We start from the raw sequence: 21,507 nt of genomic DNA on the forward strand, positions 1-21,507 counted from the left end.
TCCGATTCGTCTTACCCGGCTTGTCATAGTCGCTGTGACATTGAAACCGTTTGGAATGCATCTTTTGAAAACTTAAATGATGTCACAATGACATATATAATTAAAAATAGGAAATCTGTCTCTTGGGCACAAAGGTTTGCGCACTATTCCCTTAGTTGCTGCTCTCCATTATTGGCAGTGTTCTCCTGAACTTAACATGTGAAACATGAGTCACATAATAATCTTTATTTCCCACAGTGGTGTAAAATTATTATTTAGTCCTCAAGGTTATTAACTTCATACATTTTAATTACGCTTGTGGCTTCTGCAACCAGTCGACAGTAAAGTGACCCTCCCTCTTTCCCTCCATTCGTCCCCACTCACCACGATGGGCTGCATGTCCCCACATCGTATATAAGCGATATGGAGGCTGCCAGCTCTTTTCAAAAAGGTCCTTATCGTTCTCAACAAGCTTGTTTGGCTCTTTGCAGTGATTAGAAACTAGCAATGTTGGACTCCATCAGGCCCTCCAGCAAATGGATGCAAAAGTGAGCCTATACATGTGAATATGCACTCACGCATGCTTCAACCTCAAGCCCCCACATGGCCTTTACTAATGCAAGCGACCCCCCAACTACCACCTAAAAAAAAATAAAAAGCTTGAAGCGCCTTTGCTGCGAGTCGTCATGGCAGCAGCCAATGTCACTAGCACGGCCCCTCGCAGCACCCGCTTGCTAATCGCTATACACGTGCTTAAATATTCATCACCAGCGCCTCACCTTTCCCCTTCCTCTTTCACCCCTTTGCACTCGACACACCCCTCGCTCTCACATTGATGTGTTGTTTCAAAATCAGCCAATTGCACTCATAGTATGTTAATGTTCATTTAATGTAAGACATCCATCGACGCATTAAGCTAATAACGTACAGTAATCAATTGTTGATCATCGGGGTTATGTTCGACACCTCCGTAATAAACTTAATTTTTATTTTGATTCTGATTTAGATTCCTTTAAAAGGCATGTCTGCTCTGTTGACGTGAATGTATGACAACATACCGGAGGCTGGCTAGCATTAGCCAATGCGGGTTATAATGGCGGTGTCAGCTGACGCTAGTTGACGTGTGCTGAGAATGTTTCTAATTACTGTATATTATTACAGTTTGTTTACTAAAGCAATTAAAAGAGCAGCAGTGGCCTCTATCTATAGCCCCTGCTATAGATTACGTCATTGTAACTTGGGTGTTAGCCTATATTCAGTTAGCTAACAATGTGTTCTTTAACGGTGACATCCAATTGAATAATGGTACTGTATTGCACAATTTTAAAAAAGGTCTATTAGACATGGCTCCGAAGTATAAAAGTGTGAAAATTGTGATATCCACAATTGTGCAAAATTGATGAATTCAGAATTTTGAGTTTTAGCATTTTTTTACAGCTAGCTTAAAGCAAATGTCACGTTTGTCACCCGAGCTCTACAGTATACTTGTTTATCCTTGTGCTCTATCAAAAAATATCATAAAAGATGTGTCATTTGTGCAACAACAACAAAAAAATTATGTTGTACCTTAAGCCGTAAACAGTCTTACATGTACATAATCAAGCGTAGAGGCGTCAGTGTGCGTTCCGCCACATGAAAGTGTGCCGCACTTCATTGCTTTGTTTGTCTCTTCTCAGCACTCATTCGTCATGCGCGTTTAGCCCGCTTTGCATTCTCACCACAACTAAAGAGGCCGCCTCAATGACTCAAGCAACAAAAATAAATGTCACACAGCTGAATTCTTTTCTCTTCAAGATCCTCATCATTTTCAAAGCGTTTCATCGGGGGGCCTTGGTAATAAAAAGCGGTAGACAAATCCAAACCGGGAAATGATTCATCTTTAATTACAAGCGAAATCTAATCTTTTAATTGGATAATAAGACTCTTGTAGCTAAGGAGACTTGAAAGGACGTCAGGTATGTTCATGTTTGTGATTAAATTAAAACGAAAAATAGATGGTCAACTATGCATCATGTTTGATTTGCAATGGGAAAAAAAACATATTTTGTTGATTTAACCTAGAGCAGGTCATATACACAAACACAGTTAAAACACGCCATTTTATATTCAAGATTAATATCGGTTGCCTTTTTGTTTTTTCACCACATGACTTAATTGCGTTCTCTTTTTTAAATTACTCTGAACGAAGCTTTTCATCAAATTTTAACACCTGACCACTCAGAACGTACGAGCTTGCAATTCATCTTTAAGACAAACAAAAAGTAACACTTGTCCGCCCTTGTCAATGTCAACATAAAGCGGCGGCAACACACGCGCACTCACAGTGGCCACGCATGGCATCCATCATTTTTAATGGCGTGCTGTTAATGAGCGTCTTGTTGGGAGGTGTCACTTGACCCCGGGCCATACGCACCGACATCAGTTCCGTACTCTCCACTCGCTCGGGGAGGTCACCGTGCACTCTTTGACTCCAAATGGTTTATTTTAAACCATCGCTCTCCCAAACGCTATATTAAAAATGTATTAGCTTATCTCGGTTGTTCTATTTTTCAGTCGGTAAAGGTGATAGTCATCTTAATGTAAGTTTGATCTAATTATTTCCCTCATCACAGATATTCTTATTGCTTGTGTGTATTAGCGCTCGTTGTCGTGGGGACGAATGAATGTTTATTTAAGACTTTCTTTTAAAATTTAATGATTACAAATAGAAATTACATTTTCTTTAGCTAAGATACCAAAACAATTTGCTCCATTTTTTTTTTCTCCAAAATGTGCCATTTTAAGTTTGATACTAAAAAGTTGAATCACTACTTTCTGTTTCACACAAATTTCTGGAATTTAACTTAAGTACACAGCGGGAGTACTTTCCATTGTGGAGGCCAAAAGTGTTAACCCCTCTAAGTGTGTGCATGTGTGTGTAGTGTACTCGTATGTGTGTGCTAAGTCATGTTGACTGAAGCTGACAAGCTGCCAGCAGCTTGCACCTGCACACAGCTAGTGTAGATGTTGGCCTCAAACAAAGGGAGGGACCCCACGGAAAGTGTTAGGAGTGGATGACAAAAGATGTGTGATATGCCAAAAAAGAAAAAAAAAAATATTCGTATGTATGCTGTCTGTGTATGTTCACACTGGAAAACGGTTAAGACAGCAGGAACTGGCGGGCCGACGCATGGCTATGTAGTGACGGGCAAAATAAGAGCTCAGCTGTCACGCTCGGCTCATGACAGCCCCCCCCTTTTCCGTAACCTGTCGTTGACTTCACACCAAAGCGATGTATTGCAGGCTGGCTGGATGCTGCGTAAAGATCTCCCCGCTTCGACTTGGCTGTGTTGTGTCCATCTCTTTGACAATCCTGTTCAGGAGATGTCAGGGAAAATTTGACTGTGTGCAACTGCCTCGCCTTAATCTGAATTATTGACGTGTAGAGCATTGATAATTTAAGGCGCTCGATCTTTTCTGACAAGGGGGACGCTTTGTGGGAATTAAAAATCAAAGCATTCACTAAAAGGGAGATAGTATGGATTTACTGTGACCTAGTTGTGTGCTGGTGTGGCAAAGAAGCATGGGAGGTTGAGGGAGAGAAACAGATGGGAGAGGGTTAATCGAAGCTGACTTGTGTCGAGGGTTTGTGTGTCCTAAATTGACACACGCTTGTTGCCCATATGCTCCTGTTGATTCACCCACTTGCACTTTGGGAGCAAGTTTGACCCTATCAGGTTGAAGTTTGGGTTTGGGCTGAGTCAAACATTCAAATAACCCAACACTGACTTTTGAATCCAGAACTGGGTTATCTATTTTACTCAATTTGGATTACTGCAGTTTTGCTATTGTACCTACCGTAGTTTCTGGTGTGCATTGTCCAGCAATGGACATCGGAGTGCTTGGGTCAGTCTGTCTGTCTGGTTGTGTGGGGGGGTGATGTGTCCCAGCTGGCTCACAGTAGACTGGCAGAGTGTTGATCCGAGTGTCAGCGGGACTGGGTGTCTCCTCGGCGAGCCCTCCTCTCCTCCTCCGCTGAGCTGACAGACAAGGTCAGCGACTCATCACGGCCCGTCTCTCCGATCTCCTGACAGCCTTCCCTCAGGGAATGAAACCACCGACAGCCCCCCCCCCCCCCCCCTGCTCCCTGGCACGCATGCAGCGCCGCCAATTAATATTGCATCACCCTTTTCTAATCTGCTCCCTCTGAGCCCTCCCGGCTGAGGGGTCTCGTCGGGCGGGCTCACTTCCCCGCCGCCCGACCTCGCCCTTCTCCTCCAATAACGGCCTGAGGAACCGCTAAGAAATGCACGTCTCAGTGTTTCTTTGTTTTTAGTCATCGATGCGTCTTCCTTATCTCTGCAGGAGTTTAAATAGACCACGTCTTGTTTAAGAGTTTCACTGCAACTTTGTATGCAAACAGAATGAACTTTATCTCCCGCTGTTATACAAACAGACTGCAGTTTATTGCTTTGTGGTTTTAAACTAATTTCCCCTCCAAAAATTAGTTAATCTTATCATCATTTTGCCTCATTTGGGGCTAGCATCTGCTGCTTCATTCCCATATTGCACAGCCATCTTGTTTTTAAGGCTTCTTTGCATCTTGTGTTTGTAAAGATAGAGATATATAGATATATTCTATTCTATTTATTTATTTATTTATTTATTTTGAGCACTCAAAATTCTCCATCAGTTTGAATGTGCGTGATTACTTTTTTTTTTTAATATTCATATTTTTATATTTGCCCTTGGACTGATTGGTGAAGTCCAAAGTGGACCCACCTCTCACCCAAAATGAGCTAAAATAGGCTTTAGCTTACCTGCTGGTATAGTGGATGCTAAGACTTTTTTTTTTTTAGTGTCAATGCTTTTCAGCAACAGAGAAAATATAGAATTTCTTTTGTGTGTGTGCGTGTGTGTTCTGCGGATCAGTAGTTTCTGTGAAGTCCTGCTTGTTCTGCAGGTTTGCCCTCACTACAAACATGTCGGCGATCAAAGCAGTTGGAAAAGGCCTGCCACTTCAAACTACGTATCGCCTCACACAGATAAAGCACACGCGCTCCTTCCATCCGAATTCTTCTGCCCACTCGTTGTCATGGCGACCATCCTATCGCAGTCCGCCTCTCGTGCGTGCAGCAGAAATCATTGGTTCAATTATCGTTTTAGTGCTCATTTACAGTACGTTGAATTATGTAGAAGTTTGATTTCATGTGAGTGTTGTGATATTGCAATCTGTACTGATTCAGCAACATTTAAATATTCTGTGTCGATAAATTATGGTCGTCTCCCAGTAAATCCTCCGTTCTCTCCCTTCCAGCGTCCCAGGTTTTCTTCTTTTTTTTTTTTTTTTTTTTTTAAGCGAGCATAAAAGATTCGCCCCAACATCCACTTTTTGTTCAGCTATTCCAAAAGTCGTTTCATTTGTGGCGGTAAGCCGAGATGTTATCGCGGATGTTTGATGTCAGCTTTATCTGGGAGTTGCATTAACTACTGGTGTTACGCCGCATTTAAATCCTTTCAAGTTGGCATGAAGTGAGACGGGAGGAATGAAAAATGTCGGATGGGAGAATCACCTTTATTCGGTGAGTTTAATTAAATTGGTTTAGTGATGTGTTAGTTCAACTTAAGTAGGAGTTTGGAATCAGCAGGGTCAGGTAAGTTGCCACACTGCTGATCAACTTTCACATTTTTTGGGGACTTCATTTGCTTGAGTTTTAGCTCATCCCTGCAAAATACATTTTCTCTCAAATATGTGATGTGATCCAATGACAAGAACAACAGTAATTTCCTTAGAAAAGTGATTTGGAAGAAACAACTCACTTTGTTGTTGAAAAATAATCGCAGTGGCCTTTCACGATTGATGTCGGAGGGCAGCCATTTTGCGTTGCCACAGTTACTGACAACTTTTCACTGAAAATACTTTTTTCAGTGGGTCTTATACCTTGCAAGAGTCAATTATCTCAGTCTCACAGCAAGTCTGCTATTATTCATGTGCAAATTGAATCGATTTATTGAATTTTCATTGCTTCTTGAATTATTTTTTACGTTGTGGCTAAAATATACGTAGGTACTCTCTCACTTTGCCTGTTATTTTGTTTGTTGTGTCCCAGTGGCCGGTGGACTCGAACGCGGCGCTAAGTGGCTGCTAATGGCACAAACGCGGCTGTGGGCTTAAGGTAGCAGAACGCCCATTAGGCCGATATTAACGAGTTAATGGCCTGTTACTAAACTGTGGAATGACATTGTCGCTGCCACCGCCACGCTGACACCCGTAACCGTGCACGTGACCTCGCGCCACGCATACACAAACAAACACACAAGCAAAGACCGCTGGCTGGCGGTGAGTTCTTGTGAGGAGTAAAAAAAACAAGTAGAATGGAAACAGGGGCCAGCATCCTAATAGACATAGCTGGAAGGCGTGACGGCAGTTATTAAAGTCGGCTACGCTTGTTTACTTCCACTTGGATGCATTGTGCCTTCAAAATTATTTTGAAGAGAAATATAGGACGACGCATCACTCCTGTCTGTTTGTCTGTTGGACCCCTCGCTTCGGCTGATGAGTTTAGTTCCGGATTCTCTACCTTGAAAGTGGTCTCGATTAACTTTGTCCAAGCTGCGAAAACACTGTCGCCATTGAAACATGTCATTAGTGAGGAAGAAAAATCACATAAAAGCTTCAAGAGGTAGAGCTAATTTCTACTCAGGTATTTTAAAGACTTGATTATGTGAATTAATGTATCATTTTTGCTGTATTACCCAATTTAAACCTGCACTGAGCTCAAACTTTGTGATTGATGATTAGCTTCGCTTGCTTCGAGCGCTAATGGTTTGCTTGGATATTTTAATTGTATACACAATATATATTTACTGGAATAAATATAATAGTAATAATAAGAGTTGTAGCTCATCATTTAGCTGCAACAACTTTCCATCGGGAATCTCCATTTAATATCCTTTAACGGTTAGCCTAGCTAGCTAGTTTGCGAGCAGCTGTGCCATGAGTGCTCACAAACAGTCTCGCTGTGGTTCAGTGATAGGGCGACACAGTCGGGGTACATCTCTGGGAAATCATTTCTCCCTCGGCTTTCTTCCTATTTGTAACTTGTCCTTTCAAGCAAGACGGCCCTTAAAGTTCAGTGGCCCATTCTTCAAAAAAGCCTATTACTGCCTGCTTGTGATTCTCTATCATGTGGCGCACAGACCAGCCATCCCTCCTTTTTATGTTTCCCTCCTCCCGTCATCTCTTTCTGAAGCCATGAGACGAGACGTGCTTGGAGAAAGGCCTGCGACCGCCGCCTTGAAACCGCCCGCAGCCTCCGCCGCCTTTGTGCAAGGCGTCTGGCTAAAAAGGATCCATTGTTTTTGATACTTGACAGAGCGCCGACTTTGACTCTCTTTCGCTGTATCTCTGTGTGGTCCTGCCAAGACTGCCTCTCGGCATTAGACCTCTCCAATGCACCGCAAGAGCCCTCTGAAGATGACACTAACAACAACTGTCGAGCGCATACGATAGCTCCATCTTTCCTGATATCTTTCGGTCCTCACGGTGTGTTGTTTGATAAATGGATCGGATTTGTGTCGTTAAGCAACGGGCTGACGCATTAAGGCGCCGTCTAATGAGAGTTTAATGAGATCCAATACATGCGCAATCAGAAATTCTGGCTTTACCAAGATAATACATAATGTGCTTATATTATTGCTTCGCTCTTTGTAAGTATAGTCTTCGTTTTTCTCCATTGCCGTTAGTCTCTTCTATGAATTCCCTTAAGGTTGCCGATTGCCACAAGCACACTGTTGCTAGTGTTCTTTCCAAATAGATTTGAAATGTCTTTTTTTCTGTTGTATCCTTCTCCTAATGGATACTGTTGAACAATGAGATCCTCTGATGCTGTGAAAACTCTCTGGGCCATGTAAGGAGTGGCTGCAATAGTGTCAAAGCAGCTGAACTTTATTTGGACTTATTTAGAGGCTCTTTGAGTGGTCGAAGGCATATGTTGCAATATTATTTAACATCAATTCATTCTTCATGTAGCCCCTTCGCCAGTTATAAGTGGGTGTGCGCACTTTTGCAAACTCGTTATTTTGGTTGTTGCCCTTTTCCCAATCCTGTTGTACAATAGAGGTGATAGGTCATATTAACTGTGCCTTGTTTTCTTGCTAACAAAACAGGGGTTTGTAGACTTTTGCAATCTATCCACAGTTGCTTTGAAACTCTGTGTCAATGTCAGACAATGTCAGTCACAACTTTAATTCTTATATTAGGTGACATTTGAGACACAACCATGCCTCCACCTTTTATTATTAGCATAATTATAAAACCTTTCAGCACAGCTTCCTCCTGCCGCTCGGATGCGCCTATGCCGCCACCACCGCATTTCCCTTCACACCCGCCCCTCGTCTGTGACCTCCGCTGTCATCACAGGCGTCCTTGAAGCGCACAAATCTCTCCGTTTCATAGTGAGCAACCATAAGGGGGCTTGATTGCAGCAAATTGATCCAGAATATCACTCTGAGCTTTTCATCTCACCGCCTCTTCATCTCTACTTAAGAGGTCCGCCATCACTTGTGTTTACATGCCGTCTGTTCGAGGGTTTCCTTCTCAGATGCGAACACCCTCCCCCTCCCCTGTCTGGTTCCTTTAATTCTAACCCTTCCTCTTTATTCTGATCCTTTATAGCACTTCTTATTTTACATTTCTCAGTGGGTGTCCTTGAGGTGATGTCGTCCATCGGACGAAGGGAGCCTTGGAGGAGGTTCACGGATCTCACGAGGCTTGTCCCGGTTCACTCAGCTGGGCAGTAATCTGAGTCTCGTGTGATTCCAAGGCTCTGTAGAAATTCAGCGACGGGGAAAATTTACAGCTCAGGCCCGTCCTCGATGCGATGCGCTGAGCAGGAGGGGGGTGGCCAAGCATGTCTTGTTGCCATCACTCCAAAGTGAGGCTAATTTATTGCAACGTAAAAAACGCCGAGGCCTTGCTTTGTGACTTGCAGTATAATTTGGCATAAAGCTGTGGCCACTATGGCATCGTGTTTTTATTGTATACATATTCTCCAAGGAACATTTATTCTCCTCAAACCATTCCAAAGACTTTCAAGTTTTTCTCTTCCATCAACTTTAGTCTTATTATGCACTTTAAGAGTTGTATGTCCTTCAAACCTCCAATTTTTTTTTTTCCTTGTACTCTGACAAAAGGGTGTTTTATGTCTTTAAAATGTTAAACATGAGAGAAAATGTCACAATATCAGAGTTGTAATGAAGTGCAATGTTGCTGTTCTGGATTAAGGTCTAGGCCAGTCAACCGCTTCGCAAAAATGAGGACGCAAAACTCAGTTAATTACATCACGTCACACACAATTCATGAACGCGAAACCCGAAAGTTCCATGCCTAGCTGCGGCACACAAAAAGCTGACCAGCACATTGAGAAGTGACCTTCAGTATGTGTCACATTTATATATTTTTTTTTTCCTTCCACGGCCACTTTCCTGCTCTATGCCAATTTGCATATTTATCAGAGCTGATCGTACTTTGACATGCTTTCATTTTTTTCTTGCCGCTCGAGATGGAGCAGTAATGTTCCGTAGAGTGCCACACGGGACAATAGCAGGTGAGAATTATGCTGAGTGGGCATAATTTGAGTTTCTGCTGCTTTCACTCACTCGGTCATTGTCGCAGACATCGGCATAAACTTTCACTTCCCTTTTTCAATTTTGAACTCCTCCTCTCTTTTTTTCTTCTTCACACAGCTCACAGTCAAAATGGTTCAAAAACATGTTAAATGTGCACTTTTGCCTTTTTGCTGTTAAATCGCAATTTGAACATGACTTGTGTGGACTCAAACAAATGGTCTCCTTTCATAATAACAAAGCACTTGTGCAATTTCATCACTTCCGAGGCAAGCGCAGCGGGGGAAAGAATTAATTTACACCAACGCTGACAAACTTGTTTAACTAATCCATTCATCAACAGGAAATTATTCTGCAACTACCATCAAGTTATCATTAATGTCGTTTATCAAGGGAAAATGTATGCCAGATGCTAATTTCTGCTGTTCAAACTTGCACATTTCCTGCTTCTTCAACATGATACAGATTTATATATGCCAAAGATGAATAGACTTATTTTTAAAAAAAACTCATCATTAAACAAAAATAGGTTCATTTACAATAAGCTCCATTTATTAAAATACAGTTCATGCTTGGGCCTGGAAATCTTCAGACTCTGATCACCTAAAGTGATTTTTTTTAATTAACTGAAAATGGATGGATGGATGAAAGAAATTGTCTGGCGATAGTAATGAAAAATATATTATTTCTATTTTTTGTACTTGTTACTGTTTTATAACTGCGCTAAATCTCTAGGTACTGAAGGCAGTATGGAGCCTAACAAGTTTAGTTAAAAAGTTGTTTTTGAAGCTTTTAATCAACTATATAAAAAAAAAAAAGTGTCAAATAATTCAAATTGTGCTTTAAGTTTTCTGTATTATTTTTATTTTAGAGACAATTTAAAAAACGTTGTAACTCAAAATTGACTTATGTAAAAAATAATTATAATAATCTTTGGGCTTAACTGTATATTATTAAATTATTAACCACACCCTTCCCTGTTGACTGATCTTGTGTGCCATCTACAGGTCAGCAAATATTTCAGCAGTTCTTCGGTTTAAATTGACCTTCACCCAATTTGTTCCTAAGCCCAAAAACATTCCATATTGTATTCCATCTGCCAGTCACCTTTGGGGGTTGAGTTGCCTATGGAGGAATGCGTCTTCATTTAGAGCTACAATGCTTGGTTGGGCACAGCCGGAAACAGAGCAATGCACACAGACAAGCTATATAAACATAGTGGTGCATTCGAGAAAACGCAGAGGAGACATTGTGATACACACACACACACTGCAAATTCAATCCCACTACTAAAGTTTGAGTCACCTCATGATGACAAACAATTGCTTAAATTTTTGCTCAAAGCGACCAAGCTATTGATAGTATCTCCAAAAACTCAAATATCAAGGCTCTTATGTATGTAGCGAAGGCACAAATTGTATAACTGGTAACCCCTGGTACACCCCATCGACAACACAACTAAACACTAGAAAGTAGCTGTAATGTGTGTCGCCTCACAACTTTGTGTTCTCCGTTTTACGGTGATGAGCAAAGCTGTGAGCGGTGGCGTAGTCTCCTTTGTGTTCCCGCATCAGAGGCTCGTTCGGTAAACTCTGGTCGAGGCCCTCGTATAAAAATTCGATGCGATGGAATTTCACAGAAGCCGAGTTCCCAACCGCGGCTCGGAGCTGCGAGCGCTCACATTTACGGCAAAAAAGCTTGGCCCTGCTCTGCCGCGGCTCCTGAATGGCAAAGCCATTTGTCTCTGTGAAGGGCAAACAGGGGGGGGGGGGGGGGGGGAGTGCAATAAAATCTAAGAGAAACTACTTAAATGGAGAAACGGGTTTTTTTTGTTTTGTTTGTTTACTACCTCTCTCGGGCCTACACACTGACACACACTCTGATGTTAAATTGCAATTAAGGAGAAGGACAAGTGCTTAGCGCTTAGCTAATTAGCATTTTCTCCGCTCAGCAGAAAGAGGCGGGAGAATCAATATGATATTAAGTTTGTGTATAGCAATGAGGCACACATCCACTGGCATCAATTAGCAACAGATTAGAGCAGAAAGACTGGCAAGAAAATAGCAGCTAACACCTAGGTGCTTTCGACTTTTAGCCATGTTTCTAATTGAATTTATTTTCACCCTTTTTTTTTTCCGAAATCAAATACTTGCGCTAGCACTAAATACAATATTTTGAGAGAAAAAAAATACTTCAAATGTTTAATCCACAAAATGCTGGATGAAACTACATTTTTTCCCCCCTCACTATCAAAATAATATATTTTTATTTGACTATATTGAATCCAAACTTTTTGGGTCATTATCATCCTTACATTGAGCAAGAAATTGCACATGCAGTTCCACTGCCTTATTATTCAAAAGTTGAAAAAAGACTATTTAACCAGCCCATTAATCAACCGGAAATTATTCTGCAACTACCATTAGGTTGTCATTAATGTCATTTATCAAGTAAAAAAAAAAAAAGATGCCAGATAATTCCTGCTCTTCCAAAGGTGCATGTTTCCTTATTATCCTTATTATTAAATTTAGATCACGAAGGAATACATTTACATTTATTCAACAACATTTATATAATCCCATTGCAGTCAAATTTTTTCATCATGTTAAATTTTTGTAGCCTATGGAGGACTTTTCCTGACTTTTCTTTCTTATCATTAGCAGTCAAAGAGAGATAAAGAGAGCTGGTGATGCTTTTCAAACTCCACTAGGCGACGTGTGTCCAAGTTGAATTCCATCATATAAAAATAATCTCAATGTTTCCGAGCTGGTAGTTGACTAGCATGCCTGTGCTTTTCTGTCTTTCTGCACCGTAGAGCAGCGGAGTAGAGGAAGAGCGAAGAAGTTAGTGTTCCTCACGGCTCGCGTTCACCCCGGAGAGTCTCCGGCCTCGTTTGTCTGTCAAGGTAAGCTCCTGTTCTCGTTTGGGGAGTGATTGAAATGCTGTAACGCTGGTCTCTAAGGAGTTTGATGAAGCCAAGAATTTAGTCAGCCAAATGTGCAAGTAAGAAACGCTAGGCAGTAAATGGCATTGTAAATAATGCTTGTTTGGCATCAAACTGCAGTGGATCGCTACAAAGAAGTATTAAGGCAGCACTGGAAAGGGAAAAATGGGAATATATCAACATAGTGGCCCTTACTTGTGTCGGTCTGAATTAGTCATTGTGTAGGTCGTCCACTTAAAAAGAAGATCCCATCTAAACTTGGTTGCTAACCAAAACAGAAGCCCCCCTTTTTTTCCACAGTTGGGAAAGTTGGGAAACCCCTTTTTGTGATTGTTTTGGTAATATTTCAATGTTATTATTACATTTTTCTTATATAATGAGGCAAAATTTAAAAAAAAAAATTCTGTTGTTATGATGCTGTCTTTATTCTTGCAGAATTTCCACATATCCTAATTTTATGACTTTTTCCCTTAAATATTTTGTAAATATTAAATGAATGAAATGAAGATTACTGTATGTTTCACTCAATATTCCTTCATATGTGACACTTATGGACCAAAAAGCTGTACGAATGTCTGTTTGTGTATATTATTGTTCCATATAATCTGAGCGCCTCACGGCCAAATGATGCATTGTTTTGCCTCTTGAGCTTGCTGTGCTCGCAACTAATAAAAGAGCTTGAAACATTTTTGCACCTATGGGAAATTCTCTCCTTGAAAGACAATTTCTGCTGGATTTTTTTTTTTGTTAACCACTTTTTGCTACCAGCCGCTCTGATCCGACTCAGGCGAGGTGGCAGGCTTCACTTTTGACTTGTTTGCCTTCCATACTGCACAGTTGTGTTTCCGGCGCCATCTAATCCATAACCGGTGCTGCCTAATTTTAACAGTGGGCCCTCTGTGTCCTTCACTCGTCTTTTGTTTCTTAAAAAGTCAATTAATTGCACGCCGGGGTTGTCTATCAATTGAAGTCTTTTTCACAATGTGCATGTGTGTGTGCAAATATGTGTGATAGGTTTGATTGACTTCCTGGTGAGCCAGCATCCTGTAGCTCAGCTCCTGAGAGATTATGTGATCTTCAAAATCGTCCCCATGCTGAATCCCGATGGAGTGTATCTTGGCAACTACAGGTACCCACACACACACACACACACACAGACACACAGAAACGCAGAGTCCCGGCTGTACTAAAGCAAAAACACAAAGCCATTAATTCCCAATTTCAATGCGACTGTAAATTAAATACAGCTCACATATTCCACGGTTTTATTTCCCGCTACTTGAGCTAATATCCTCTTAACTCCACCTTCAGGGAGCCTAATGAATTCATAGAACTCACAGCAGTGCATTTGTTCAGATGGTATGTGGCCGTTGGGCTATTCTCTTTGCCCGTCCGCAGTCTCCTCCCCTCTGTCTTTTTAACACCATCGCTGCAGCTCTGTAGGCATTCTTCTGCCGTCCATTCGCTCCTCTTTCCCTTCTTCATAATTGCCTTTTACTTAATGTGCTCAGCCGCAGGAATACTAATGCGTGCCGAGATAGCCATCGAAATGTTCTCCGTGTGCGTTTGTGAGTGACATCTGGTGGCCGGACGCTCACACTGCATGCAAAAATATTGGGAGTCTGCAGTGGTAATCAGCTGTGATTGGTAAGAACCTGAGTGGGTTATTTTTTTTTTGTGAGCTCACTTCCAAAAGAGAGCGGTGATAAGCATATTGACAGAAGGTGACGTGTGATAGGCCGCACCTCACCAATCACACACGGCGGATTCCTCACAAACACACCGTCGGATCAGATGGTGGTGCAGAGTGGACGGCGATGGATGCATGCGGAGCCAAAGAATCAATGGCAGTTAACCTGGAATGAGTATTTTGTTCACGGCCGGCTGCTCGGCTCATTTGGCTGTGCGCTTTCAGTAACTCCCGTGTGGCTAACAGCTTCCGTAAATGTCAGAGATACAGAGGAGAGACAAGATGACAACAAACAAGGGCAGCTCAGAGAGCACCTATAAATATAGCTCATCATTGTAAGCTGTCGGTAATGCTAAGGACGGCATTTTCGATCCTTGATTCAGCCAAGGCACGAAGAATAACATTGGTGAAGAAATGCTCTAACAACACAATACTTGTTTGAGCCATAACTGGAGCAATGCACTTCCTGGTTCACTTGTCAAGGTTATAGATTTCAAGATTTTAACCAAACCAAATGTCCCCAAAGATTTGCGATTAGTGTATTTTATGTGACAGAAATCTCATGCAATAATGATGAGCTCATCTTTATTTTCCAAGAGATTCACATAATTATTGTGTGACGGCCTTGACTTATTCTAAATCACAACAGTGCACTTGATAGAAATTAAAAATAAATGTGATAACCGAAAAGTTGATCTGTGTGTGTTGTTGATTTTGTTTGTTGTTTTTTAAAAAATATATATATATATTTCCTCAGGTGTTCACTGATGGGTTTTGATCTCAATCGCCACTGGCAAGACCCCTCCCCATGGGCACACCCCACACTTCATCCTGTCAAACAACTCATTTTGGAAATGAGCCAAGACCCGGTGAGTATGTATGTGAGTGTTTGCGAAGAAAACAAAAGTGCTTAAATGTGACCTTGGAGCCGACGCATCCCATTCCTCCAGCTTAGCCAAGTACGGTGTGCCGTCTCCCTGCTTGGTTCAGCAGGTTTCCGCCAATCTCGTTTGCGCTCGTGTGCTTGTGGGGTGCAAGATGGGCTAGTCAGCACCTCCAGAATGTCAGCGTGGCTCTCTTGACCATTCCTAATGTTTTACTCAAGCAAGTTTCTTTGCTTTCACTTGCTACTCGCCCCGCCTCTCTCGGATTAAAGGGACGCTGTCAAAGGGCGTCTACGCGGGCCAGGTTTTTTTATTTTCTTCTTTGTTTCTTTGGTAATTATAAGCAGAGCAGCAGGTTGGTGGGATTACTGAAGGTCAGTTAGTGTCCTGGGAATATTCTACCCTTTTGTACACTCGTCTAAAGCTGATAAGGGGCGGGACGAGGAGCAGGCCAGAAATGGGGTGAGATGCGGGGCTGGCATGGCGCAGATTAACCTTTTTCCCCTCCAGCGCTGACACTGATCGATAAACTCTGTCACGGCGGCGGGATCCACTCGTTGCTGTCATTCACACCCGCTGGCACAAAGGCAACCTTATATTTATCATTTATAATTGAAAACTTATAATTAACAAAAAAACAATGGAAAAAATGAAATTGAAATTATTTTATTTTGCAAAAGTAACATTAAAAAAATAAAAATGCATTGAATTTTTTTTTTTTTTGCCATACCCCACAATAGAAAAAAATTCAATTGAAAATTCTTTTACAAAAAATAACATTGAAAAAATAAAAATCCTTTGGAAAAAAAAAAAACAATTTTGCCATAGCCCACTGCAACTAGATTTTTCCATGCATGGCAGGCCTAAGACCACCTTTGCCAGGGGGTCATTTTAACTCTTTTGTGTTTGTCATTATGTGTGTCAGTTTACCATTTTAAACTGACCCGCGGTTAGCAGTGTAGACACCTTATTGCCATCTTCTCTTTCTTTCTGTGGGTAATCACCTCTACAGCCTCCTCCATGACTCCCTCATAATTGCCTCTTCATGTCTGTCTGTCTGGCAGCAGCCGGTTAATCCCATTAGAAGCTCTACTCACGTGTGAGGCTCCCTAATGCCAATGTCAATGACAAGTGCGCTGCCAGGTGGCCTCGATGCCGCTGTCCTCCATTCATGCTCATTTCACACGGCGGGCACAAGGTCCACCCGGGCCGGGAGCTCCATCAACAGGAGATCAGCAGCAGTTATGGCAGCGCAATTTACCAGAGATAACCAAAGCCCGCCCTCACTCGCCGACAAATCAGTTTATTGGTCAAGTGAGGACGATGGGTGCGAAAAAAGTCCAATTTTCAGGTAGTTTGTCACGACGCAAACAAAATGGCCAAAACAAAACCAGCTGGCAGTGGAGAGATTGATCTCCGTCCGATGTGTGTCTCTTGACTCAGATATTACAGCAGTATATTACTGCACCCCTCTCCTCTACGCATCCACAAATGATGAGGCAAATAAATAAATATATCACTTACTGCGAGAAAATAACGGATGGTCCCGCAATTCCTGCCAGAAGGCAACAGGTGGTGTTTGACAAACTCAATTCTTGAGTCAGCCATGAGACTAAACTAAAAAAAAAAAAAAAGACACCCTCAGAAAATCACATTCTGGGTTGTTGGGGGTTTTTTTGGACCATGACACATTCTCCCATGTGTTTATGCGATTTGCTTGAACCTTAATGGCAAACGATAGAATTGGCCTAAAATCATAAATACTTATTAGCAAATATGGCAATTAGGAATTATGGCGTCAGTGCAGTTTCAAAAGCTAGCACGCATGATTTTGATGAAACTACTTTGCAAGCTATCATCCTGTTGAAACCCTGAGAAAAGCACCGGTATTTATTTATAATACTTGTAAACATCCCAGTCATAGCTCTCATCAGCTTCCATCTGAAGGCAAGCTGTTTGATGAAATTCCATCATTTACCATCTGCAGATAAGCGTTGGTCAGCAGTGGGGAAAAAAAAAAAGTGGCCAATGGAGTCAGTGATGCAAGGAGCTATAATCTGTTTCCAAAGTAGCGCCTTGTTTGTTTTGAAAGAGAGAAATGGAGAGGGATAAAAGAGAAAAGGGAGGTTGGTGGGGGAGAGGGAAAAAAAAACAGAAAGACGTCCGGAGAAACAAATGGACCCATCTCGTTGGTAAAGCATTGCTTTTCCAGCTCATTTATCAAATGCAGAAGAAGAATTCTGTTTGATTGGCTGATTACCAAAAGCATTCATCACTGCCTGACGCTTCCCCACCACTTTGACAGTGCCATTTTGGATAATTTGTTAAAGATGACACAGAGGTCGTTGTTGCCCTGGCTTCTTTCTGACCTTTTTAATATTAGAAAATTAATTTTCTGCCCAAAACAAATACATTAGGTGCTGTCAAGACACGGTGATGAATTTTGCACCTTGAAATCTCTCCAAATGCCGAGCGACCTTCCGTCCTCCTGCACGTTTTCTCTTCTTCTTTCTCTACTTTTCTTTGCATTATGCGCCAAGCTGTGGTGTTTGTGTTTGTTTAAAGCCACTCACGTGTGCGTTTAAGTGTCCTCTGGTGTCAGCCAAACATTTCCAAGCCTTTTTGGAGAGGCAATTTTTTCCCCCATCCTTCTCGCTTCAATCCCTTCATCATACCTCTTTAGTTTTAGCCCCGCTGGAAGCCGAATTGTCTCGTCTTCACAGATAAGACCACTTCTGCCGATGTCTCATTTTATCCGAAGCAGGATCCATTTCCCAATTTAAATTCTAACCGGGAAAAAATAAAAACTACAAATTCCGTCAAGTTTTTGAATTTTTCTCAACATTCTTATGATGGAGTTTCACTTTCGTCCGACCAATACAAGTACTGATGAGTCGTCGCCGATACTGATACCAGTACCAATACTACTCGTCGTTTTGATGCAAAAACACAATTTGGAGGGAGACTTTGTACAAATATTAAGGGATAAATAAAGTGAAGTATATTTCTATGTTTCAATTATAAATTCAATTATAATTGAACTTGGAAAGGAAGTTTGCTGTTGGAGTTTTTTCCAAGATTCCGACACACCTGTCTTGTCACCTCCGCCACGGTGAGCTTCCTTCTCTACCCCATACGCAAAAGTCGAGGCGCAACAAGGTGTCTGCACCCGTTCAGCCTGATTACGTTCATAAACGGATAAATACCGTCATCAATATATGAAAGCATCATCCGTGCTGACATGAAAGGAGGGAGGGAAAAACAGAGTGATGGAACCAGGCGGTCGGAGAAAGGTTTTGTCTCATTTCCTCTCGCCGCTGAAGCGGGTCGTGCCATCTGCCGTGTTCTGTCACTATGACATCGTTAGAGGGTCACTGACCATGTGCCCCCGCTTCTCGCGATTGGCTCCTTGAACCTACGACATGCTGCGTGGAATATTACACAAATGTTCAGGTGATGGATTCTTCCATCTTTTCTTTTTCTTGTTGGTCAAAATGTATTTTTTGCCCAAAGTCACCTGTGTTAGACCCCACCCACCAGCTTAATGATGACAACGGCTATAGAGCAGGGGGTTTCAATTGGTTTTGTCCAATGACCATCATTATAACCGAAATATTATTTTATTTTCGTATCGAAAGAGGATTGACGTGCTATTTATTTGCATCTGTATGTCTATTTTGGGAATCTCTGCCACATTTGACTTAATTTTTAGCTGAAAAATAAATCAAGTCTAGATAATAACTTTTTAAAAACGTTACAATTATTTTCAATTTTGCCGACCACCTGCAATAACCCTAACCCCCCCACGGCCCATCCATATTTAAATGTTAGCATAGAAGCTCACATGGCGAATGAGATTAACTTTTCTTTGCGAACAAGCGGAACTTTTCCTTCTCCTCCAAAAGGTATGCTGCTGATGCAAAGGGCTTTATTCCCGAGCTTGTAATCCTGCTTCAATCAGCTCTTTTTTTTTTTTTCCTTCCCCGTGTAAGGATAAGCTGGGCATTTATGGCTCTCGCCGCACCCCCCGCACCCCGCTCTAATTAACATGCAGCAGATAAGCACTTGTAAGACAAAATTCATTCGTTTGACCTTCTTGGATTTACAATAAACTGTTTATGGCCACCGTGAGTTCAGCACACACGGGGCGCTTTTCCCCGGAGTTTTCATCACCGAGATTTTTAGTTTGTCTTTTCGGAGAAGCGTTTGTTTGGACCGGTCGTCTCGCTCCGCCACTTAAATTGTCTTTTGACTTTCATTCAGCAGGGTCTGTTTCTTAATTGCCCCTAATTGCTTAATTACAATTTCAAATGAACAATTCTGTAGGTCAGAGCGGGTTGCTAATTGAAGCATCAATCACAGTAGGCGGCCTGCAGAACTGTCTGGCTTTGATTGACAGTGCATTAAGCGAGCATTGTAGTCGGCTTGGATGTGACATTGTGGCGGGCTGTTATTTATGTGACCACGCCGTCATAACTGTCCTTCATGGGATGTTGTGAAGGAGAACTCAATCTGGGGACAAAAGTGCTCAGAATTAAATGTTTCTCACACAAGATGCATGTTCTCCTTCCACTAGTGTGTATATTTGCTCTTCAGTGAGCTGGAACCATCATTTTGTCACTTGACGCCATAACGTAGACAACCACCTAAATATACGCTTGATAGTCATGCTTGAAGAAATCTGTTTTGTGGTCGCTACGGCACAGTGATGGTTTAGGGTCAAAGAACGTTAGATATAGGCGAGACATGACGTCAAAAGCCCAAGGCTGTCAAGCGGAGGGTTGAACTTTTAAGCAAAAGTAGGAAAAACAAAAGTCCACCGTGTTAACATGACAGCATCAGCCAAGCGTGCATCAATGCTTGGGATTCAAACCCAGAACCTCAGCACTGGCAGGCTTGGATGTTTGATACATCCTTCAAACTGCTGGGTTACAAATTGGATCCAACTTTTTATTTTTTTTATTTGATAAAACACTTTCTATCCCTAATCAAATGTCTGTAACGCTAACTTTCTTTGCCAAATGCTGGAAAAGCATGTTGGATTTTGTGACAATGTGTCGGTCTCATTTTTTTTTTTTTAACCTGACGATATGAGACATGGTTAGAATTATTTATTTTTTTTACCTTTATTTATTTATTTATATTTTCAAACTGTCAGCAAGGAACCCAACAAAACAAAACAAATTGTGATACGAACCGCAATTCCTCCGTCTCACCTTTTTCCTCTTTTTATTCCCCCTCCTCCACTCCGGGGTGGTTTCCCCCATTTGGATGAAACTCCCCCACGTCGCTTAAGTGAGCCGGATAGGCCGCTGTCTCTTTTTATACCGGCCCATCTCCCTCGCTTTTATCTCTTTGTCTCTATATATTACCTTCGCCTTGCATTTCCGTCCATTCCTCCCTCCGTTTTCTTTTCCTTCCGCCGTCTTCCCTCCTCCTCCCTTTCCGAGCGCCTTCCCCCTGCCGCCGTTCCTTCTCTCCTCTGGGGCTCCATCCATCAGGTTGTCGGGGGCCGCTAGTGGCCGACTCCCAGCCACCATATTTCACCGCCAGCCAGCCAAGCAGCTGACAGCGCAGCCACCGCCAGGAAATTGCTTTGGCTGTGAGCGGAATTTCAAACGCGGGCCCGCTCCGCATCAAGCGGGCCGCCCAAGAACCGCATCCCTCGCTCTCTTTCTGTCTCTCCACCCTGTCAATCTCCGTGCACGCCCCCACACACATCTCTATGCTTTTTCTTCCCATGTTTGTCTTTTTTTGGGGGGCACGCGCTCTCTCCCGTCTCTGCTTGGCTCCCCGCCGCCGTCTTTCTTTCTCCCAGCACTGTTTTCGCTTCTTGTTTTCTGTGTTTTAGTTGTTCCACCTCTCTGCCTTCTCCCTCCTTCCTCCTGCCCCCTCTTTCTCGACAAACATGGGGAATAAAGGGAGCTGCTGAAAGTGCAATGAGAGGTAGAGGAGGTAGCGGTGCTGAAGTGTACGGGTGGCTATGCTCCAGTTTTGCACTTTTACACGCCTGAGATTGTTTACAAAGACTTTTCAACAAATACATATTGAGATTTAGATATTCGATTGTATGATTCATGTGGGTCATGACCATGTTTGTCTGTGTCCCGACGACAGAGCGTTAGCTTGGAGTTCTACATTGACGTCCACGCTCACTCCACCATGCTGAACGGCTTCATGTACGGCAACGTGTTTGAGGACGAGGAGCGCGTCCAGAGACAGGCCGTCTTCCCCAGACTGCTGTGCCACAACGCGCACGACTTTTCCTTTGTCAGTCTTAGCACACACACGCAAACACACAAGTTGTGCATTTGTGAATTGTATCTTCATAAAATGGGAAGTCAGGCTGAATATTGCTAGCGGGACATGTGGCCCAGGGGTCATTCCCCCCCCCCACTCTGCCC

The 21,507-nt window shown here is 42.4% G+C and overlaps 1 protein-coding gene across 1 annotated transcript in view; it reads left to right on the top strand.

Moving 5' to 3' along the window:
- agbl4 (AGBL carboxypeptidase 4) overlaps positions 1–21,507 on the top strand; it is a 162,447-nt gene that overhangs the window by 131,477 nt on the left and 9,463 nt on the right. The window contains exons 7-10 of the mRNA XM_061297509.1: positions 12,401–12,490; positions 13,544–13,658; positions 14,977–15,088; positions 21,221–21,373. Of these exons, the coding sequence (XP_061153493.1) occupies positions 12,401–12,490; positions 13,544–13,658; positions 14,977–15,088; positions 21,221–21,373 (470 nt within the window). The remainder of the gene's footprint in view (positions 1–12,400; positions 12,491–13,543; positions 13,659–14,976; positions 15,089–21,220; positions 21,374–21,507) is intronic.

Source organism: Syngnathus typhle, linkage group LG14 (assembly GCF_033458585.1).
Source record: "Syngnathus typhle isolate RoL2023-S1 ecotype Sweden linkage group LG14, RoL_Styp_1.0, whole genome shotgun sequence".
NCBI lineage: Eukaryota > Metazoa > Chordata > Actinopteri > Syngnathiformes > Syngnathidae > Syngnathus > Syngnathus typhle.